This window comes from Marmota flaviventris, chromosome 8 (genome assembly GCF_047511675.1).
Source record: "Marmota flaviventris isolate mMarFla1 chromosome 8, mMarFla1.hap1, whole genome shotgun sequence".
In the NCBI taxonomy this organism is placed as follows: domain Eukaryota; kingdom Metazoa; phylum Chordata; class Mammalia; order Rodentia; family Sciuridae; genus Marmota; species Marmota flaviventris.
In genome coordinates, this window is record NC_092505.1 from 101,358,000 (window position 1) to 101,383,286 (window position 25,287).

At 30.8% G+C, this 25,287-nt stretch overlaps 1 protein-coding gene across 1 annotated transcript in view; it reads left to right on the forward strand.

Moving 5' to 3' along the window:
* The first annotated feature begins 7,553 nt into the window (after positions 1 to 7,553).
* Si (sucrase-isomaltase) overlaps positions 7,554 to 25,287 on the forward strand; it is a 78,514-nt gene continuing 60,780 nt past the window's right edge. Inside the window, 9 exon segments of the mRNA XM_071615839.1 lie at positions 7,554 to 7,671; positions 10,892 to 11,001; positions 16,079 to 16,196; positions 16,506 to 16,615; positions 17,447 to 17,598; positions 19,280 to 19,451; positions 20,776 to 20,875; positions 21,757 to 21,869; positions 24,806 to 24,931. Of these exon segments, the coding sequence (XP_071471940.1) occupies positions 7,554 to 7,671; positions 10,892 to 11,001; positions 16,079 to 16,196; positions 16,506 to 16,615; positions 17,447 to 17,598; positions 19,280 to 19,451; positions 20,776 to 20,875; positions 21,757 to 21,869; positions 24,806 to 24,931 (1,119 nt within the window).

The window sequence follows — 25,287 nt, forward strand, 5'->3', positions numbered from 1 at the left end:
ATGTAATTTTGTTACACAGGCAAAAAAGCAGTGTGAAAGGTTTGGAAATGCACTTTGCAGATGGGTAATGACGTAACCCATTAAATCTAAGTAATTCTATGAAAAGAAAGAAAAGAGAGCAATTAAAATTTAGTTCTACCAGTGGTCAGACTGTGATAAGCAATGTTTTCAACAATACTAAATTGTTAGAGAAAAAATTGACTTTTGAGTAGGTTGCTGTTTTATTATCAATTATATCCCTAGTTCAACTTGGTTCTTCCCACCTGCTGAACAAGGATTATGAATCCTGGCAACTGTACCACTGAATTGCCCTTGCTTATGGACATTATCCAATGCAGACATAGTCTCCCCCTCTCTAAGCACTCTTTACTGTCACACAGAACAAATCCATATTCTATAATAAACCCATTTCAAATCCCCATTATTAAGACATTTATCTTCCTTGTTTGACTACAGTTGTGTCCCTAATGGACAAGCTAAAACAGTACTGTAATAAAAGTATAAAACACTGCATAGAGAGATGGAAGGGAGAAATCAATGCTCTCAAGGGCAAGGAGATGGTTTGAAGAGTCCTTTTGAAAGGAGTGATGTCAACTGGGCCTTGAAATGTGGACACAATTCACACTAAGACAACTATTTTGAAACCAAGTAAACACAGAAATAAGAATGAGAAATTGGAAGAGGCTTAGTAGGTGATATGACAGGAAAGCAAGCTCATTGTGAGATTTAATGTGAGGTGCCAAATAAAATAGGCTTTTAAACGTAAAATTAAGAAGGCTGATTCAGTACTTGTAGGCAGTGTCATTGGAATAATGGGACTACAACTAGTCAAATTGTTCTTGAGGAGAGGAAGATGAATTTATTTTAGGGAAAAGAGATAAATAGTTGAAGTGTGGAAGACCCGTTAGGCAGTAATTACAAAAATGTTGGCTTAAATTTACAAATTATAGCAGTGGAAGTAGAGTGAATAGAAATTATTACATATGAGATTAAGAGAAAACGTGGGAAAAAATTATCTGCATATAATGCTCAACAAAAAAACTGAACATTTGGAGCCTGCATGACATGGAGAAGTAAAAGTATTAATTGAGATAAAGCTAGATCAAGACATATCTTGATAATCATAATAAAGAGTATTTTCAATCTGCTGAGGATGAGTCATCTGGAAATTTGGGTCTGAAGTTATGAGAACTTATATTATGGTCATATGGGGAGATCAAGACATGAGGTATCATCTGTTCCATTTATCAGTGAATGGTAAAACTAAGGTATCTACTAGCACTTGCAAATGACCCCTTTTCCTGGAAATTCCACCGACCTCTAATTACTTACTTTATTTTCTTTTTCTAATTTTTTTTTACTTTTGATGTTTTTTTTTATGTTTACTCAGGCAGGAACCTTTGCTTTCCTTTTATATGTGTGACTATATCTACTTCTGACTTCTAGAAGTAGAAACTCCTTAAAAGTTCAGCAACTGCTAGTCTCCTTCCAACTCTCCTCCACTCTCCATGTAACCATTTTCTTTCTAGTACTCCCCTCAACCTGAAAGAGATGGAAGCATTTCTGATGATTTATTAATTAGAAGTATCTCTGTACATCACTGTGTAAAGCAATTTTATCTTCTTATGTTGCTCTTTAGTGGGCAGGGACATGAGAAACCAGCATATAATTTTTGAATCATACAACTTTTAACATCAAGTTTGTATTTAATATACATGATTTAACCACCATATGTTTGAAATTCTGAAATTCAAAGTAAAATGTCTAAGTACATCACACTCTATAAAGAGATTAGTTTAGCACTGATCTGTTTTGATTACATTTGGTGTCAATCACCAGTTACCATTCAATTTTGTTCTAGGTGTTTAGAACTTTTTCTTCCTGTCCCTTAACCAACTCAATTTGGGGGTTATTGTGCTTGATGCAGTCTTAAATTTTTGTACAGTTTGGATATTAGTAATTGAATTTTTTAATATTCACAATTGCTTTTAAATAAAAGCAATACATTTTTAGGGTAAAATGCCTTCTTTTGTTATTGTATATGATTTCCTTTTGTTTATAGCCGAATACTTTTACATTGTGGTTTTGTCTGAATTTAACTTCTAAGTATTTCTTTTTTTTTCTTTCTTTTTTTTTTTTTTTTTTGAGAGAGAGAGAGAGAGAGAGAGAGAGAGAATTTTAATATTTATTTTTTAGTTTTCCGCGGACACAACATCTTTATTTTTGTATGTGGTGTTGAGGATAGAACCCGGGCCGCACGCATGCCAGGCAAGGGCGCTACCGCTTAAGCCACATCCCCAGCCCAGCTTCTAAGTATTTCATGCATGCATTATTCCTGTATAGGCTGAAAATCACTGATAGAAATAAACTGGGGAGAAGTATGGATCAAAGAGAACAAAAGAAACTGCTCAAGCACAAGGCCAGCCTATATCACCACACAGGAAGATTAAGATCTGAAATGGAATACATGAAAAATTAAAATCACAAAAAATCCTTAATTGAAAAGAAAAAACACAATTATTGAAAATATTTTGACATATGAAATAAAATACAAGGAGTCAGGCGTAGTGGTGCATACATGTAATCCCAGTGGCTTAGGAGGCTGAGGCAGGAGGATCATAAATTCAAAGCCAGCCTCAGCATCTTAGCCAGGCCCTAAGCAACTTATTGAGACCCTGTCTCTAAATAAAAATACAAGCGGAAAAAAAAAGGGTTAGGGATATATCTCAGTGGTTAAGTGCCCCTGAGTTCAATCCCCAGTACCATTAATTAATTAATTAATTAATTAATTACAATGGAGGACTAATTCAAAATTGAAAGTTTCAATTAAATGACATGGAAAGCTGGAAAGAGCGCTTACTCCTATTCTTAAGAGAAGAATAAATATGGATGAACTGCTAATCGACTGCCGAAGTCTGGCTGGGCACAAATGCCGCAGTCTGGCTGGGCACACAATCACGAGCCACCACACAGCTTGTAGATTCAAACAGCAACTCTTTATTCCCGAACTCACACCAGCCGTCTACAGTCACGTTCTGGGGAAATCCATGTTCTCTGCCCAAATCCACGTTCTCTGCCCAAATCCACCTCCACTGGGCTTCTATCTCCAAAATATACTGTCTGAATCCCGTGAGAACTCAAGGGGAACTCAGGCAGCAAGATACGCCCTATTCCCAGCTGGAATAATCTTAAACCTTAAACCTGGAACCTAAACCGGGAATGCCCTAATCCGCCTTGGTCCTTGAGCAAGGTCACCTACATTCAATGTCACTGCAACATGGGGTACGCTGGCAAGGAAATTGTCATACCTACTTGGCTAATGGCTCCCAGCAATCGACTATTTTTAAAAAAATCTCATCAGAGAACTGAAATTTCAGGGAAAAAAATAACCTGACATTTAAAATTTATCCATATTGTTAAATGAGGCAGGAGTTCATAAATTTTTATTACTGAGTTATTTACTGTTGTAAAGAAATGCCAGGGGCTGATGGACACCTCAATTGTTTCCATTCAGGGGAAATCATGAAATAAAATCTTATAAAAATGATACACAAAATTATAATCAGCTCATCTATCTCTACTTGCTGAGAATCTGATTTTTATTATATTGAATATATAGATCTGATTGTGAAGAAGTAATAGATTAATAATATTGAATTTTCCAATTTATGAAATTGATCATCTCTTCATTTATTTTTATCTTCCTTGACTTTTTTCATGAAGATTTGAAGTTTTCATAACAGATATTCTGCATATAACTTGTAAGTTTTATATCCAAGTATTTATTTTTTGGGCTGATATGACTATTATCTATGTGTGTGTTTGTGTGTGTGTGTGTGTGTGTGTGTGTGTGTGTATATATATATATATATATATATATATATATATTTCATTGTTATCATGTAGGAACTTGGTTGGCTTTTGCATATTGGTATTATAGCTTATGACCGTCTTACATTCACATATTGTTTCCAGGAGATTATGGTGGATGTAATAAAATTTTCCACATATATAATGTTGTGGTCTATAAGTATGGAATGAATTACATTGAACTCAGTGCTGTGCCCATTGAGGCCATTCTAGGTAATTCTATTATTTTTCCATGTACCTGGAAGTTTGTACCTCCCCTGAGTCTTATAGTAATTCATCCAGCAGTTCTTTTATTCTCTTTATACTTGAATTAAGGGTGCCCTAAAAGTGAGTTGTGCTACTCTGTGTGACCACATTATGTTAATGCATGTTCTTGTGAAAAGTTAGTGACAGATGTTGTATAGAAATCAAATGCTATTTCATAATCAAATTGTACTTTCTTTGTGATAGTAACATTGCAATAATAATTCATACAAATTCATATAAGTTCAATAATAATTCATATAAGTTCATATAATTCTCTCAGTGACCCTGTCGGGAAGTATTGTACTTAACAATTTATAAATAAAGAGATGTAGGCTTAAATAAGTAAACAAATTTGCCCATGGTTTCTCAGGTATTCATACTACAGCTGTTCTCAAACAGCATTGTAGTTTAAATTAGCAGTATAATTGGCTCTATAAACTTTGCTGTATGAATTATGAAGTGTTTACAATGTGATTTTGCATAAATTAGTGATATTTATGTAAAATAAGCAGATTAATAAAATGTTGATTTTATATCTGAACTGTTTATTCATGTTTTTATTTTTATATATTTTTCTTATGGATTTGGTCAGTTCTTCAAATTTAAAGTTAACTACAATACGTGGTTAATGTTAATCAACAATTTTTAATGAAATATCATCTTTTAATTTGCAATTGTTCCAATGTTTTATAAATCCAATTCAATATTTAAAACATATTTATGCTTTTCAGTGATAATTTAAATTTAACACAATGAGATATTATTTAAATAACTAAATATTGAAAAATACAATTTTGAAAACAAAAATAATTGAAATAACTACTCTTATGTTCTTAGATAGTTCCTAGCTTCTACAAGTCAAAGACTGTCAGAGAACATAGTTATTAATTAACTCAGATTCACAGGAATATTTACACAAACTTCTTTCAGGGTTAAGGCTTTTTACAATTACATGTTTAACAGAAGTATATTAAATATTGATAGGCTAGTGAGTGTGTAATAAAAATTTATGAGTAGGTCAATATATACCTGAGTAATTTCCCATGGTCATTACTTTAACAGCCTTACTCAGCTCTGGAACAACATAGCAAATAGAAAAGACTATGAAAGGTAAGTCTATGGATCATGTTACTTTGTTACTTATATGTTTTTAAGTAAATATATCTCTTCTTAATTCACATTAGTAATACCCCTATCTATTTGCACCTATTCAAAATAGCAAAATAATATATTTTAAGGTGTCATTTTAAATATATTGTCCCTAATATTAAAAATAGAGGAAAAAATTTATATATATGTTATATATAAAATTTATATAATATTATATATATATATATATATATATATATTTTTTTTAAATATATGAGACTGTTTTCTATGTCTACCACTTCAGTATAATTTGTCAAATTATATGTCAAATTTGGAATCATGACTTATTTTAATTGCTCTATATAGAAAAATAGCAAGAATGTAAATATTTTGGAAAAAATAGAAGGATCAAAGTATGATGAAATATACTTTATTTATGCTAGATTTCTAAAAACACTTAATGTTTTCTAGAGGACCTTTTAAAAAACAGTCATCAAGTTACCATCAAACAAAATATTATTAATTTTTAGTAAAAGTATCAATATGCAATTCCCCCAAAGTTTTATGTTTAAAATTACTATGATATATAATATAATCACTGCAATTATCACTTACAGCATATGAATAATTTTAGCAGGTATTTATTATTATTATTAATATGAGTAATTTTATTTTGGTATTCTTTTTGTTGTAATTTTTTTTAGGTAAAGGAAGGTTTCTGTCATGATAATGTGTGCTTTTTAAATGTCCCTTTGCAAAATGAAAAGCACAATCCTTGTTATTGTTTCCTTAAGTGAAATTTACCCTTACTTAAAGTTAAACATTAAATGTGACCATGTTATTTCTCATGTAACATTGAGCAACTGGGTTTCATTTTATAAACATCACTTATTGCTTTGATTAAATTTAGCATAGATACTAAACTTACACTTTTTAATTTCTTTGACTACTATCATTGTAATGAACACTTTACATATCCAAAACTGAAAAATATATATTCAAATTTAATGTAATCTTCAAACATCCATTCATATGGCATAGTAAAAAAACTAAGCTTGAGTTTTTTAAGTATCAGCCTCTGGACTGCATTTTATCCTTCTTGCTATTAAGAATATTACTGTGAAAGAGAGGAAACTTACATGGACATAAAAAATTGAAATAGATACTATGTGTAATGGTAAAATAAAGAAAAATTAGATTAATTCTGCCTCTAAGAATATGAATCCACTCACAGAGACCCTGACATATGAACTGGGCATTAGTTTCAACTTCCCTATCAGGGTATATGGGAAGGGACTGAATATAAGAAGACCTGTTATCCAAAAGATATGCTGAGGGTTAGGGGCAGGTGGAGGTTATAATATTGAAAATATTTTGTAGGTAAATTCAATAGAACTTGTTGAATTATTGAATGTCATGGAAAAATATGGGGGAGGAAAATGAGGTTTTTATGTTTTGGCAACTGGGTAGTCACAAAAGGAACCATCTTTAGGCAAAAATAATAAAAGATTTTAAAAGTATTTTACCAACTAAAGAAAACCATAGAAATTATAAATTCTACCTGGGTGTTTGCTGGAATACAGAAAATCCTGGATAGTTAAAAACTAGGAAAAATGAGATATATATTGTCATGATTAATTTAAATATGATTTAAAATAATTATTGGAGAAAGGTCCTTTGCAATCAACTTTTAGGTATCCTCCATATGTTGTCTCAAATACATAAAGCTATCTAAAATAAATATATGGTAGCTTGGTGTATTTCATAGAAAAAATACATTTGTATAGTTCAGAATGTTTTAAAATATAGTAACATTTCCAAATATATAGCATCCTTCCCAATATACGTACTTAGATGTTTCCACAAATTTTTTATATGATGGCACTGTTGGATTGGAAAGACATCAATTAAAGTAGGTAGAACTGTTCCATTTTACTTTGAAATATAACATCTCTCAGTTTTAAGTTTGTGATCAGGAAAGTGTGAATAAGAACATCTCCTTCACAGAATTAAAAACAGTAAAAATCAGGAGACATGGTGAAAGTTAAAGCTTTCTTTGACTTGAATAATGCCTTAAAACAAGAGGACAAAGAACACCAGTTTGGAATTATTTATTTCCTTGTTTACATCTTAGTGTACTATGTAGTGTGTACAATTAGTTCATTCTTTTGCTAAAAATCATATGTGTTGCTTACATTTTTGTCAACTGATAAACTGATAAAGCTATTTTCACCTCTGCTTGTCTCTTGCTTAGTAAAAATTAGTATATGTAATTTCATAATAATTGATAAGGTTCATTGTGGTTATATATTTTGTATTTTAATCTTAAATTCCTTTCCTTCTTTCAGATGGCAAGGAAGAAATTTAGTGGATTAGAAATCTCCCTCATTGTCCTCTTTGCAATAGTTACTATAATAGCTATTGCCCTAGTTGTTGTTTTAGCAACTAAAACACCTGCGGTTGATGGTAAGTAATAAAAATTCTTATACATAATAGTGAAGTAAAGAGAAAGTTATTTAACAATAGCTGCTGATTCAAAAAAGATAATCTATGAGAGATGAAACATGAGAAGGATGTTCTGTGGCAAGTTACATAATCCCTTCAACTTTCTATCATTTTGTTCTGGTTATTTCAATGAAAACCCTCTGCAATTAAGAATGCATCTGCTTTGACATTAATGGACTTCCCCATTACTTGAGAAAGAGCAAAGAGACAGAGGGATGAAGGTGGCAATGTAAAATAGAATATTTGTTACTATTGTGACTACTGAGATTATGCTCCCTAATGGCAAAATTTAGATTTTTGTTGTGGCCTTCAGAAATTGGCAAAGCAGGTGAAGAACATGGAGAATGTATTCTCTGATTGACTCAAGTTTTAAAGGAGAAAGAAGTTTTATGACAAAATAAAGTCAAGGGAAGGTGAATCAAGTTTTTAGGTATTTAATAAGATTCTCTGAATAGTTTTGTTCTAATTTAGAGTTACTGCATACTACTGTGGGCTACCAAATATACTTTCTTTTCTTTATCATTCTCTAGACCAAATCAAAATTGGAAAGAATGTTACACATTATATTCTAGTCTAACAGTAGTTAGGAATTCCTACTGCTCTTAATACTTGACCCCTTTTCAGCAGTAGATCATTGTAATGCGAATCATTTTTTTTAACTTACACAAATATGATTCCTATAATATTCTTTTTTTTTTTTTAATTTTTTATTGTTGGCTGTTCAAAACATTACATAGTTCTTGATATATCATATTTCACAATTTGATTCAAGTGGGTTATGAGCTCCCATTTTTACCCCATATACAGATTGCAGAATCACATCAGTTACACATCCATTGATTTACATATTGCCATACTAGTGTCTGTTGTATTCTGCTGCCTTTCCTATCCTCTACTATCACCCCTCCCCTCCCCTCCCCTCCCCTCCCCTCTTCTCTCTCTGCCCCCTCTACTGACATTCGTTTGTCCCCCTTGTATTATTTTTCCCCTTCCCCTCACTTCCTCTTGTATGTACTTTTGTATAACTCTGAGGGTCTCCTTCCGTTTCCATGCATTTTCCCTTCTCTCTCCCTTTCCCTCCCACCTCTCATCCCTGTTTAATGTTAATCTTCTTCTCATGCTCTTCGACCCTACTCTGTTCTTAGTTACTCTCCTTATATCAAAGAAGACATTTGGCATTTGTTTTTTAGGGATTGGCTAGCTTCACTTAGCATAATCTGCTCTAATGCCATCCATTTCCCTGTAAATTCTATGATTTTGTCATTTTTTAATGCAGAGTAATACTCCATTGTGTATAAATGCCACATTTTTTTTATCCATTCATCCATTGCAAAGTACAGCATCCCTTTATGTTCAAAACTCTAGAAAAACTAGGGATAACAGGAACATACCTCAATATTGTAAAAGCAATCTATGCTAAGCCTCAGGCTAGCATCATTCTGAATGGAGAAAAATCGAAGGCATTCCCTCTAAAATCTGGAACAAGACAGGGATGCCCTCTCTCACCACTTCTGTTCAACATAGTTCTCGAAACACTGGCCAGAGCAATTAGACAGACGAAAGAAATTAAAGGCATCAAAATAGGAAAAGAAGAACTTAAATTATCACTATTTGCAGATGACATGATTCTATACCTAGCAGACCCAAAAGGGTCTACAAAGAAACTATTAGAGCTAATAAATGAATTCAGCAAAGTGGCAGGATATAAAATCAACACGCATAAATCAAAGGCATTCCTGTATATCAGCGACAAATCCTCTGAAATGGAAATGAGGACAACCACTCCATTCACAATATCTTCAAAAAAAATAAAATACTTGGGAATCAACCTAACAAAAGAGGTGAAAGACTTATACAATGAAAACTACAGAACCCTAAAGAGAGAAATAGAAGAAGATCTTAGAAGATGGAAAAATATACCCTGTTCATGGATAGGCAGAACTAACATCATCAAAATGGCGATATTACCAAAAGTTCTCTATAGGTTTAATGCAATGCCAATCAAAATCCCAACGGCATTTCTTGTAGAAATAGAGAAAGCAATCATGAAATTCATATGGAAAAATAAAAGACCCAGAATAGCAAAAACAATGCTAAGCAGGAAATGTGAATCAGGCGGTATAGCGATACCAGACTTCAAACTATATTACAGAGCAATAGTAACAAAAACAGCATGGTACTGGTACCAAAACAGGCGGGTGGACCAATGGTACAGAATAGAGGACACAGAAACCAATCCACAAAACTACAACTATCTTATATTTGATAAAGGGGCTAAAAGCATGCAATGGAGGAAGGATAGCATCTTCAACAAATGGTGCTGGGAAAACTGGAAATCCATATGCAACAAAATGAAACTGAATCCCTTTCTCTCGCCATGCACAAAAGTTAATTCAAAATGGATCAAGGAGCTTGATATCAAATCAGAGACACGCCGTCTGATAGAAGAAAAAGTTGGCTACGATCTACATACTGTGGGGTCGGGCTCCTATAATATTCTTTCTTATCTATTTGTTTTTGCTATTCCCAACTTTCTGTTCTCTATCTATACATTTTTTCCCTTCAAAGTATCTTCTTTCTCCTGTTTTTCTGTTTCCCAATCTCTTGTGAACTTCTCTGCACTCTTCTCAGATTTGATGTTTCTCTATCTTCTTTCTTCATCTGTAAAACACAAATTGTAAGTTCATTGTGAATGTACTTTTTTAAATCTCTGAATATATTTTGTTTTCCTGAAGAATGAGACAGCAAGATTCTACACTGATATGAAATATTATGCTCTAATTGTTAGTTCTTGCAAAAGTTTAAAAAATTCTCTTTTCTCTTTTTATTTTTCAGTGAAAATTTAAGTTTCACTGATTCAGATGAAACAGTTACTAAACAATATCTAAATAAATAATGAAATAGTTTTGAAAAGAGAGGATACAATTGAAATAACTACTTTGTTAAGATAGTTCCTGGCATCTAGAAATTACAGACTGTAGTATTAAAATATTACTTGGTTCTTGTCTTTACTATTACTGGGGCTTGAGTTTTGGGGTCTTCGTAAATGCAAAATTTATTTTAAAGTTTTTGTTTTGTATAGATTCCTGTATTCTTTTAACATAAAGTGTGTATTACTTGAAAAAGTCTGTGGAAATAATTTGATGTCATGTCTTATTTTACTGAATATTCTCTTTCCCAGAATTGAGTCATCCTACTTCAACTCCAGCTGGTGTAGGAAAATGTCCTGCTGCATTAAATGATCCCATCAATGAGAGAATAAGCTGCATTCCAGACCAATTTCCAACAGAGGTCTGTAAAAACAATTCTTAATGTTTCTGTGGATCATTATATTAAGATAATTGCTCAATACTAGATAATTACATATACTTAAGAACCTAAACATAAATTAGGCCATTTTTTTTGTTGCTCCATATAAATAAATGAAAGATAATTGAAATAACTGAGCTTGCTTTTCCAGACCTCTGTTCAATTCAAATTAACAAACTAAATTTCCTTCATGTTTAACTAGTTATTATTATTTTACAAACCTTTATAATATTTTAATCTCTTATATTGATTTCTTTAAAAAGTATATAACTTGAAAATATGGAATGTTTGCATGAGAATGTCTATATTCTATTAGAGTATTTGTAATGATGGCATTAGAAAGAATCTACAGAAAATAAAAGAACTCTTATTTTTTCAAAAAGTAACATTTTTTGATTATTTGGCAATTAGGAGAGGAAAAAACACAACAAAGAAAATTAAAGATAGCTGATTGGATATGTGTAACCCTAAACTGACACTTTTTTTTTCTTTTTTTCTTTTCTTTCTTTATTTCTTTTTTTTTTTTTTTTTTTTTTTTTTTTTGTACTCTGGAATGAACCAGAGTTGCTTAATCACTGAGCTGTGTCCCCAGCCTTCTTTGTTTTATTTTGAGACAGTACCTCGCTAAGTTGCTTAGGTTTTAGTAAAGTTGCTTAGGGTCTCACTAATTTGCTGAGGCTTGCTTTGAGCTTGCAATCTTCATGCATCAGCCTTTCAAGCTGCTGGGATCATAGACATGTACCACCGTGCACAGCAACTCTTCCTTTTTATTAAAAAAAACTGTGTAGGAAATAGATTAATGAATATGCACATGTATATCTGTCTCCATGGTTAGCAACTTATCTAATATGCATGTCTAAACCTTACCTCTCTCACTCTCTCACCACAAAAAAAGATAATTAAACTAACTATAAAATTTCTATTTCTGTTAGCCTCATCCTACCTTTTTTGCTGTCATAATTTATACATAATTTTCTGATTAATTTGCAACAAAAATTGCAAATGCATGATAATTTCTTCAGTGACACAGAAATAGAAATAGCAGAAATAGGAGAAATACTAGTTCCTATATCTTACTCTCTGATCAAAAAGCTAATTAATAGTTTTTACTGTGACCTATGGAGGAAACTGACTAGGTATTCTATCTTGTTAACATGTTACTCGAGAAACAACTGAAGCTTAATGAAGAATACTATTAGAAACAATAGTGTGCCTCAAATAGAGAAAAAATATTTAAGCCAATGATTTAGGATGTCAATGCCTACCACTGGTCTTTAATGTCAATCTAACCTGTTAGGTTTCAATGTGAGACAAATTAAACTTGTTAATTACATTCATTAATTTTCCACAAATATACTTGCATTTGCTGTTTAAGAAAATGAAGTAAGTTTATTTATTTATTTGTTTGTTTGTTTATTTGTTTTTATTTAGAGCATTATAGTTATGAATAGCAGTTGGGTGTATTTTGACAAAATCATACTTGTAAGGAATTTGGTTTCACTCCCCATTTCCCCCACTGAACCTCCCCACCTTCTTCCCTTTAATCTTCCTCCTCTACCATCTTCCTTTCACTCATTTATCTATTACTTGTTGGTTTGTACTTTCTGCTTATACATAAAGATGAATTTTCCTGTGGTATGTTCATGCAGGCATATAATGGGATTTTGTTAAATTCATTCCATATTTCCTTCCCTTTCCCATTTATCTTCCCTCCCTCTAGATCTCCTTTTTCTTCTCCACCGATCTTCCATAAATTTTTATGTATCTGATCTCTCCAGTATTTCCCTTATTTCACTCCAGCTTTTGCCTATGCTGTAAAATACTCAATCCTCGATTTCTGCATCTGATTTATTTCAGTTAGCATAGTTTTCTTCATTTCCATCCATTTCCAACAGGTCCCATCATTTTATTCATCTTTATGGCTGAGTAAAACTCCATTGTGCACATATACCACATTTTCTTGATCTATTCTTCTATTGACAGGCCTTCAGGCTGATTTCATAATCTGGCTATTGTGAATTGTGCTGTAATAAATGTGATTTACAATAGCCAAAGTGAACTTATTTTGAAAGCTTACCTTAGTTTATCTCAACTGATTCCACTGAATTATGCTCCAAGTCCTCAAATGAATTTCAATGTTTTCTTGATATCTTTAAAAAAAGTTAAATGTAGCAAAATAATTTTGATGAGATTCTGATGTGAAACAAAATCTCATTCTTTGAATTTTAGATTTATATGAGAACTTAAGAGTGTGTTACAATTTTAAATGAATATGACCGGCTCATTCTGTTAGTGATGGACAAAGCTGGAATTAGAACTGTAGTGTTCAATGTTACCTTATGTTCTGTGAACTCAGTAGTCATTCTTCATTAGCCAGGATTTTACAATTTTCTCTAACTGAATGATTTTACAAGGTAATACTTTTCTACTATAGAAAATTATGATCCAAAGTACCTGTATGAAAACAAGAATTGGTGTCAACATAATTTATATATAACCATAGATATGAAAAATTGTGCTGTATTTGTGTAATAAGAATCGTAATGCATTCCGCTGTCATTTATTTTTTAAAAAATCTATAAGCAAGAAAGAAAGAAAGAAAATTGATTAAAAATAAATGACGAGTGAATAAAAAAGTAAAAAGGGCCTAAATATTGTTTCCTCTTTTTCTTTTTTAGGAGAATTAAATTTCAAATGGGATTTTAATTCAAACTCCATCACTTAATTTTTTAAAAAAATTGTTATTAATCATTTTATGATTTTGATAATATTTTCTCATTAACACATTGTAAGATTCTTTAAAATACATTCAAATGTTACCTTTCATCATCTCAAGTAATCACTTAAAGCAATAATTTATACTTGAAATTTTAAATATGAGAGGCATACTATTTGAATAAATATTATTTGGTCCAATCAAGGTGGATAAGATTTAATTTAATCAAAATGATAAACATCTATAAATTTCCTTAAGTTTTCTTAGTTGAAAAATTCTCTTTAGGATTCTATATCTATGAAAATGGATCATGTTTACAAAATAATTAAAAATAAAGAATTGGTTATAGTAAACGTTTGTATATGATTTTATTATAAAAGACATGCATATTTATTTTATCATAATGAAAAATTATGAAAGAGTCAACATGATAATTTTAAAAACAGCCATAATTTCACCCAGAGTGTATTAGTCAGCTCAGGCTGCCATAACAAAATACAAGAGACTGGATAACTTTAACTCTGAAATATATGCTTTTAAGTTAATACAAAATACACATCCACATACATATACATATATATAATACTTTGGTATGTATATGTAGTGAGTTAAATGATATTCTTCAAAAATTTAAGTCCATTTAAAGCCCCAGATGTGACCTTATTTGGAAATAAGGGATTTGCAGATGTAATTAGTTAAGATGAAGTCACACTGGATTAAGATGCACCCTAAATCTAGGGACTGGGGACCTTACAAGAGGAAGAGACTATACACAGAGACAAAGAAGAAAGATCTTCTGTGAAGATGGAAGCAGAGATTGGAGCTATGAAAATACAAGCCAAGAAATGCCAAGGTTTGACAGCTAATGGAAGTTTAGGAATAGACAAGGGAAAATTTTCCCCTAGAATCTTCAAAAGTAGCATAGCTTTCCTGACACCTTGAGTTAGAGCTTCTAAACTCCAAAATTATGAGAAAATAAATTTCTGTTGCTTTAAGCCATCTTTTACCATGTTGTTATGGCAACCCTAAGACACTAATACAGTATATCTGGAAAAAAATTAATGTAAGTCTATTGTACTGAAATCTTAAATTTTTGTTAGAATGTGATTATAATATTCCATTTTTTTTGTCTTTAAACAATACATTTACACTTCTTTCAAATCATTTACCTATGTCTAGAACTACCCTTTGGTTTTGTAGTAATGGTTTTAAAATATATCTTAGACTTCTGTAAATAATAGTTCTTGTAAAGTCAGCAGCTTTCTATTTTTGGAAGTATTTCTATAGTTTAGATAACTAGAGGCAAAATTACCAGATTAAAGTAACATATACCTTAGTTTCTGATAAAAGGGCCTAAACAATCCTCTTGATTCTTGGATTCATCAGATTCAATTGTATTCTCATTTGCATATGTTTGTGTGTGTGTGTGTGTGTATGCACATTTGCTAGCAGTATTGTGTGTGTGTGTGTTTCTAAAGCCACTTTAATTTGCTAGGAAAGTAGGTGAGAGGTCTATGTATATCTTCAGCTGACTAAACATGGAAACTTTGATAAAAAAAATCCAAGAAAAAAAGTATTCAAATTATAAAGATCTGTCACACTATTAAATTTTGATAGTAAGTAGATTGGTGATTACATCATTATTGATACATAAGAGCATTAGTTTGATTATTTATATTAGCATTTAACATGCTAATATAAATATTATTTATATTAACATTTATAGTTTTTTTCCGCTTCATATACGCTTTCCATATAAAGAATAAAATTTTCTAAGAATTCAGTATTTTGTTGCACTCATTGAATGCAGCTGTAATAACTAGATGTGACACCTAGCATATAAACTAGTTAAAATAGTTTAAATAGCTATATTTTGAACTATTAAATAGTTAAAAATAACTATCTTAAGTCTTGAATTTATAATTTTATCTTCATCTTAATTATGTATCACCCACAAATTGATACATAATTAATACAAAATAAGCATTTCAATTCTTGTTCATCAACATCATGACAACAGAGTTCCTTATAATTACCCAGAGAGTATGAACCTTAAAAATAGATGAGCTAACAATAACATGCAGGAACACATGAATTTAATAAATCAAACTCAGAGCATCAATATTTAATATGGTATAATTAATTCAAGTCATCAAATATTTACATCTCTTCCATGTAAAAATAATAAAAAAATAAATGATACATGGGTATGTTTTATATTTGAAGAAATAATCTTGTTTTTTAAATGTTCATTTAGTGGCAAAAGACTAGGTTATCTGACAGTACCTCTAATCATAGTATTTATTTTTATAAAATACTTTATTTTACAAAATATTTTATCAGGCAATCTGTGCACAACGAGGCTGCTGCTGGAGGCCACGGAATGACTCTATTGTTCCTTGGTGCTTCTTCTCGGATAACCATGGCTATAATGCGGAAGAATCAACCACAAGTAGTACTGGTGAGACGTGCTATGTCATGATGACTGAATATAGTGCATTCCTAGTGAAAAAAACGTACTTTCAAGTTTTTCTTTGGAAAATATTGTAAATAACATGAAATAAGTACATACTGAAATGTTCAAGTTGATTATACTATTTATTTTTTCCATGATTTTATCTTCCAAATTAAAAAAAAACTCATATTTGTGATGAATATAATTATAAATATGTCAATATTTAATAGTTGTTAATACAATTAGAAATATTCAAATATTTAATAGCTGTTTATGACTAAATTCATTCATCCTTGTTTGTTTTCTTTGTTTAAGGACTTGAAACCAAATTAAACAGGATAGCTTCTCCTACACTATTTGGAAAGGACATTAATAACGTCCTCCTTACAACTCAAAGTCAGACACCCAATCGTTTCCGGTTCAAGGTTTGTTTTTTTCTATTTCTAAAGAAAATTTAATAATTAAAAATGTTCTATGAACACACTCTTTACCTTATCCATACATTTTCCTTCATAAGAAATATTTATTGCAAGGCAAATAATTAATTAAACTAGTTACTCCAAATATCTGAGCCTGTTTGTTCAAATATAACTTAAGAATAATAGCTTCTCCTGCCATTACTTTGAAGAATTTAAATAACATAATCCAGGTAAAATATTTAACATGTTGTCTTGAGGAGAATATGTACTCCATAAATAATAATATTTTTTAATTTCAAATTTTGTGACAAAATATTAGTTTAAAACATAATTTGAAGAAAAATGTTAATAGTGCTGTGAATGCAACTTTTATTTCTTATTTTTAGAGCTAGGTTTTACTACTTCCTTTTATGCTTGGTTTTACTACTTCCTATTGCATTTTGCTTAATTGATCTTTTTTTTTTTTTTTTAAGTTTGGAAATTGAAACAGCACCATGCACTGTGAATACTTGTTTACTTGTGTTTTTGGAAAAATTTCACAAGAATTGAGTTATTTTGAAATTTTATTTATTCATCTATTTTGGTGAATATAGGTATTGAACCCATAGCATCATGCATAGTAGGTAATGGTTCTACCATACATATAACTTCAGCCCTAAGATTTCTTTAAGTACATTTAAAAATTCTAAGGCACTAAGGAGGTAAACATTAAAGAACACTAAGAATAATTTAATTCACACGGCTAAAGTTATTTTCTATTTAGTGCCTGCATTTGTAATGCAAAAATTGAATACTGTCTTAAAACTAAGTAATGCTAATTTCTTTAAATCTTTGCAGATTACAGATCCAAATAGTAGAAGATATGAAGTTCCTCATCAGTTTGTAAAAGAATTTACTGGACCCACATCTTCTGAAACACTGTATGATGTACAAGTTCAAAAAAATCCTTTCAGCATCAAAGTTATTAGGAAAAGCAATAGCAGAATTTTGTAAGTACTGATTTTAATTTACATTTATTATGAATTTAAAAACTGGGATGTCAATGTCAAGGTAATATCACAAAGAATAAATTTTCTCCCCAAAGAAAGTGAGATAGAACTTTTTAATGATTATGATTTCAAGACAGTTTTCCTTTCTGTGCATGCAATATACTAAATATAAATGAGAAAATTGGAATTCCAGACAAGCAAAGATAAAGGTGGAGAGAATCACCCACCTAATTACTGCCTTGCCTATATTTTTGCATATGTAAAATTTTTCCGTGTTCTGTCCTAATTAATCTGTTAATAACCTGCAGGATCACAAGGTTTCTATTTACTGACCAGTAATTAATATTAAATTTTCTTGTACATGTTAAATATCACTTGAACACCTTCATTTTGAATGTATTGACTGGGGATGGGGGTTAATTGGTGGAAGGAACTTAGTAATTTCCTGTAAATTTTTTCAAGATAAATATTCTTCCATTCCTAAGAAATGTTAATTGTAAAGTGCAATCTCAGAAATGACTTTCAACAAATATATTTCAATATTTTTGCAATTAACATTGTGCTATATTATAAAAATATTAGATCCTAAGAGAAATAAACCAGGCATGGAGGTAAAAATGCTGTACAATTTCACTTTAAAGAAGCAAAGAGTGAAATGGTGGTTACAAGGGTCTGGGAAGAGGTGCAGAATAAAAAGATTGTGGAAAAGTGTTAGATAGTAAAAACAATTTTCAAAGTCTTTTGCACAGCATTGTGAATTTAGTAGATAATAATTTAATGTATCCTTCAGAACTAATAGAGGCCAGATGCTCACACAATACAAAATAGTAAAATGTATGATGATGGCTATGTTAAATAGCTTGATTTACATTCAATAATGTACTTAAAATTTTCACATTGTATTAAATAAATGCATAAAATTATAATTTACCAACAAAAATGAAAAGTCTTAAATGCAAGTTAGTATTCCCTTCTTCTTCTCCTTCTCCTCCTCCTTCTTTGTACTAGGGATTGAACTCAGGGTCACTTAACCATTGAGCCACATCCCCAGCCCTATTTTGTATTTTATTTAGAGACAGGGTCTCACTGATTTGCTTAGTTCTGGCTTTGAACTCATGATCCTCCAGCCTCAGCTTCCCAAGCCGCTGGGCATGCACCACCATGCCTGGCCAATTAGCATTCCTTGTAGTATATATCTGGCCTGCATAAAATATGAAATGATATTTATAGTTGTAAAAAAATCAATTTGAAGCTAATTATAGCATAATGTTAGATGTTTAAAAGCCAGTATAATGTTGTATTATAAATCTCAGTCATGGGAACAAGGAAGAACTCAGTTTGAAATATTGTCTGTCTACTGTTTACCTCCATGAAATAAACATGAATTTATTTTCCAAGAATGTATTATCTGTGAAATGGGGTTAATAATGTTAATTATGCTTTAGGGTTGTGATGAAGATTAAAGGAAAGAATGCATGTGAAAAAAATTGCTTTAATGAAACTGTGTTGATGCAGCAAACAACCCCTGGTTGCAGGGTAATTTGTATGCCCTTAAAAGGTGACCAAGCAAAAGACTGACATCTCTAAAATGAAATATTCTGTATAGTATTAATAAAAGCCCATATTTGGTATAACATTTTTTATGTTTCTATGTAATTTATTTTTTTCGTTCATGATTTAGATTTGATACCAGCATTGGTCCCCTGGTGTACTCTGACCAATATTTACAGATTTCAACCAGACTTCCCAATGAATATATTTATGGAATTGGAGAGCATATTCATAAGAGATTCCGTCATGATTTATATTGGAAAAGATGGCCAATATTTACTCGGGATCAACTTCCGGGTGATGTAAGAAATTATCTTTCTTGTTATAAATAAAATCATTACATTGAAGCAGTTGATAGTTTTAAATAGCTAAACTATTTTAAGCTATCATTTTGACATTACCAAATAAATTATTCGGGTATTAGTAACATATAATCCAGAATCATATTTGTTGTAGGGGTGAGGACAGATAGCTAAATCCTAAATTGGCTCAGTGATGGCTAGATTTTTGTGAATGTTTCAAGAGGCATTTCCTATTTATGAATGTTTTATTTTGACTTTCATATTTATATTTTATCATTCTTTTTTTCAATTACCCTTGCATTCAAACCCATTAAGCTAGAATAGTTTCAAACATCATGTTGCACAAAATTTTATGTGATTTGGTGTTTTTCTATCTTTTGAACGCCAAAGTGCACTTTTGTCCCCTTCTTCTGAACATAACATGTGATTATCTTCCATAACTTTGAATTACTGCAAGCCAGTTGTGTTTCTTTTTTTACCTCCTGAAACTTAGGGTGGTTTATCCTTTATACAATGTATCATTGAAGGCTCAGCTGAAGTCTCCCTCATATAAAAACCTTAGTGCATCAATAATCACCATGCTTTATTTCTTATATATTTGTCTCCTCTTCTAGAATTTGAGATGCTTGAGGACAAAGACTATAGTCATTAAATAATTTTTTAATGATGTTTTTTATTTTTTAAATGTCAGTGCTATTTCATTCTCCAAAATGAACAAGTAAATGATTGTTTTAAGGAGCTTCACTTGGTACTGAGCTATTAATAAATTCTACCAATCTTTATTTATAACATGACTATCTGTAATATCCCTCAGGCTAAAATCTTCATCCCTACTTTACATCCACTTTTTTCTTTAAACTTCCACATCCAATCAGTTAAGAAGTGTCTCATCTTACACCTTTCAGTGTCTATACAGTTTGCATCCACTACTTCTATTGTTCATCAGCAATCAACAAATATATGCAAAAGTTCTATGAGGATAGTCATCCATTAGTTTGTTGTGCATACATGAGGTGTAATGGATATACATGTTATTATTCCTCATAAATAATATATTAAAACCTATTTAATTATAAAATACATAAAAATGCAAATGGCCTATTAAAATAATATGTATGCTGTATATCTCACATGTTAATATAAAATTACTAATTAAAACAATTAAAAAAACTTGTGCCTAAGTTTGATATGATACAAATAATGAAGAATATTGGTATAGAGATATAGGGGGTATAGGTTACAGAAACAAATGAACTTATAAAGGTCATTTTAATATATTTAATCATTACTTTAAAATTTTAATTTTCTAATGTTTGCTTTCTAGAATAATAATAATTTATATGGCCATCAGACATTCTTCATGTGCATTGAAGACACTTCTGGAAAGTCATTTGGTGTTTTCTTAATGAACAGCAATGCAATGGGTAAGATTGATCTTTCTGATAACATGCTTACATGAAATTATCTTGATATGTTTAACTGTTCTTTTTATTGCAATCATTGAGATTGCAATAAAAATTGAGTAAACTCTATTATAAATGATCTTAGGATGCAAAATTATTGTAAGTAGGTTTTGAAATTAGTGAGACAATAGATTTTTGCATATCAATGTTTCTATTTTGGGGAGAGTATGCTATGCTTTGACATACAGGTGCTTTCTTTTCCCTTCAGAGCAACATGGAAACATACCCACACAAATTAATTTTCTCATCCCCACAGCATCATTTGTCATGATAAGATAATATGCTTCTCCAAATATAAAAAAGAAAGATCTCTATGGGGATAGAAAAAAGAAAGAGTAATATTTTAGCTTATTATACTTCAAATAATGTAGAATCTTTTGCTTTTTTAATATTGTAAAGTGGAATATCTATTTAATAGGTGAGTCAGTGTTAATAAAATGTTACAAAAATTAATGTTCCTTCGGGAGCAGTATATTACATGGATACCAAGTCAATTATATGTAAGGAAGTTAAATTAAAAACCTTCATATTTTTTCTTCTTAGAAATTAATATGTGGTGCTATGATCTCTCAAGGAGTCTTGAATTGAAATGACTAATTGAAATTTTAGTTTTAGAAAAACAGTGTTTTTGCTGTTAAGAGGTCTATTCCTCTTATTCATGGTGGCATTCTACTTTTCTACTACAGTATTCCTGTATTCAATGTTAGATTTCTTTTTAACTATTTAAAAGAGTGTGAAATAATATGACTTATGTAAAATATTTTAAATGTACATTGCAATTGCTTTATTATTAAGTATTTTTTTCACCATTTAAATATACTTTACCAATTTTTATTTTACAGAGATTTTCATCCAGCCTACTCCAATAGTAACTTATAGAGTTACTGGTGGCATTCTGGACTTTTATATCTTCCTAGGAGATACTCCAGAACAAGTAGTTCAACAGTATCAAGAGGTACGTTTCAAGCCTATTTTTAAAAATTATTTTGTTATATTTTTTCTTTGTCTAGGAAGTCCACATATTTGAATAACTTTTCTTTACATATCAGGGACCTCTTAGCTAAACACATCTGGGAAAAGGAAATTATTTTTAATAAGATTCAAGGACCATAACTGTTTTAAAAACCTTCTTTTCATGATATACTTCTTAATTTATAATTCTATTTCCAAAACTTAACTCTAAGAAATAATACCTGTCAAAAAAATTCTGAGAAAAGGATCTAAAAATCTTAGTTGAGACTAGTTAGAGTTTTACCCAGTTAGTTTACTAATTATGTCTGAAAATTTCCAAATCTATTCATAAATGTGAATTTTGGAAAAGAATCACAAAAATATTTACAATCTCTTTAATTTAAAATTGTAATTATCATTCTGGACTTTCATATAAAGAGAAATTCTGTGTGTGATACTTGTATGTCCAAACAGTATATTTTTCTTTAAAAAAAAAAAAAAAAAAACTGACATTTTAACTGCACGCAGTGGTGTATGCCAGTAATTCCAATGCCCGTGAGGCTGAGACAGGAGTTCAAAGCCAGCCTCAGCAATGGTGAGGAGCTAAACAACTCAGTGAGACCCTGTCTCTAAATAAAAAATATAAATTAAGGCTGGGGAATGTGGTTGAGTGTCCTTGAGTTTAATTTCTAGTATTTGCCTCCCCACCCACCAAAAAAAAACAAAAACAAAAAAACCTGACATTTTGATTGTCAAACATTAGTTCCTGTAGCTCATTGTTAAGTGCTGAGCCAAATTTGTGGTAAACAATAGTTGAGTTTTAGTACTATCGAATATCTGAATATACCATATATATTGGCATAATGATATATTTTCTTACAATATTTTATGGGTAGACTTGCCGAGGCTTGAATATAGCACTAGAAATCACTGCTGAATTTAAATGACTCAAATTGTGTAGAAAGTAGGCAGAAAAAAACTTAAATTTTATTTGAAGAAAAAGAAATCATCTTCTCTATATATTGCCAACATAGTTTTTAGTATGTTAAAATTTTAAATAGATTTCATTTGAGTGGCTAGATGGTTTTATCAGTTTTAAAAACCATGCATGCATACAAAGTATAAGATAAATAGGAGACAGTTAATGGGAAAATGAATAAAATACTTATGCAAAACATTAAATTTATAATGTATATATGTATGTGCAGTATGTGTGTGTATACTTTACATGTATATATACACATATATATATCATATCTATAAGAAGAAATTTCAATCACATGTCCAAGTATTTAAATAATTCTATGAAATATGAAATATTTAGGAATATAGTTGGAAAATGAATACTTTTATTTGGAGATTTATTAGACATGAAATTATTTTAAAGATAAATTTAATATTTCTTTGTATGAATAAAAACAAGCATGAGTAATTTTTTAAAAATTTTGCATTATAGATTTTAAGCTATAGATTATAAGGAAATCATGGGTATATATGTATTTTATATACATGTATATGTACATATATATGTATTTTTTTAGTCTAAAGAGAACTATTATGCCTAGTTAGATTATTTGTCATAAAGTAACCTAAATCCAAATTTTCAATAAACAGTTTTATAGCAATTATATCTTTATTTCCACATACAAATTTGTGTCTTATTCTGTGATGAGAAAATGATGCTATCTTGAAATTCTGTACTGGGCTTGCTTTGACAACTATGGAAATGAGGGGAGAAAGGGATCCCTTTGGCCTAGGAAGAAGAAAAGCGGCCAAGACACTGCATGTGACAAATTCTAGGCAGTAACTGGTTGCAAACCTTGTAGAACATGTATTTTGAGTAACTTTTTGAAAACTTGAAAAGAAATAACTGCCAAAAGGCCAGGTCTGTTGGTACACACCTGTAATCCCAGAGATTCAGGAAAGTGAGGCCAGAGAATTGCAAGTTCAAAGCCAGACTCAGCAATTTAGCAAGGCCCTATTGTGTAGTACTTTGTGTAGAAAATAAGCCTACTTTCTACACAAAACATATTAGTGAGACCCTGTTTCAAAATAAATAATAAAAGGGCTGGGCAATGCAAAAAATTATGATTGTAATGCACTCCTCTATTGTGATGTATGTAAGAAATAATAAAAAAAAAATTTAAAAAAAAGGGCTAGGGATGTTGCTCAGTGATTAAGCACCCCTGAGTTCAATCCCTGGCACAAAACAAAAATCAAAAAACAAACAAACTAACTAAAAAGGAAATAAATGACAAAATGTAAGGGAATACAAACTGCAAACTGCAATTTTAAACATGTTTTTGTCTGCAATGATGAATGATGATGTTTTTGTTCTAATGAGAGGTGGGGGTACCCTGGGAAAATTTTCCTTTCATTCTATTATATTTTATTTGATATCTTTTTATTCTTTTCTTTCCCCTTCTATGATTAGACAAAATATATTTTGTCAAATATTACTTTCTTGAATGCTTCATTTTCTAATTTTTTTTGTATGTGGTGGGGGGACAAGGTTTGAACTCAGGGGCACTGGACCACTGAGCCACATCCCCAGCCTTGTTTTGTATTTTATTTGGAGACACGGTGTCACTGAGTTGCTTAGCACCTCACTTTTGCTGAGTCTGGCTTTGAACTTGCAATCCTCCTGCCTCAGCTTCTGCAGCAGCTGTGATTACAGTTGTGTGCCACTGTGCTGGGTCATCATTTTCTAATTTTTAATGAAAAATAACAAATGAGGCACAGAACATAAATTTCTTAAATGTTTCACAAACAAAATTCTAACAATATTTAGGAAACATTTTTAAATGCAGGTAATAATAATTATTTACAATATATAATTAAGTAAATTCTAGATATATAGCAGAATAAAAAACTCTTTAGTTACTAATGCTGAATGAATTTCTCTTTATTGAAACTAATTTAATGTCAACTTACCTCAAGCTCATTGGACTACCAGCAATGCCTGCCTATTGGAGTCTTGGATTCCAACTGAGTCGCTGGAATTATACATCATTAGATGTAGTGAAAGAAGTAGTGCAAAGAAACAGGGAAGCTGGCATACCTTTTGTAAGTAGAACGAAGGGTTTATGGGGATTTGTATATATATCTTAAGCATTGCCATAAAATAACAAATGTAGTGAATTTTAGGATATCATATATATCTGCATATGATATACCCATAGATGTATATGGTTTTAAAGCTAGTTTTTAAATGGTGAAGTCTATTTAATCTCCTAACATAATTCCCACTTTTTTAAAAAAGTTAAACGTATATATTTTTGAAAAGTGATCAGAAGTTATAGAACTGAATATGTTTAACTGTTAACAAAATCACATGATTTTTAAAAATAGACCTGATTTTAGAATCCATGTCTTTAAAAAATGATTTCCTGAACTCTGCAGGTTTTTGTTTCTTGTGCAAT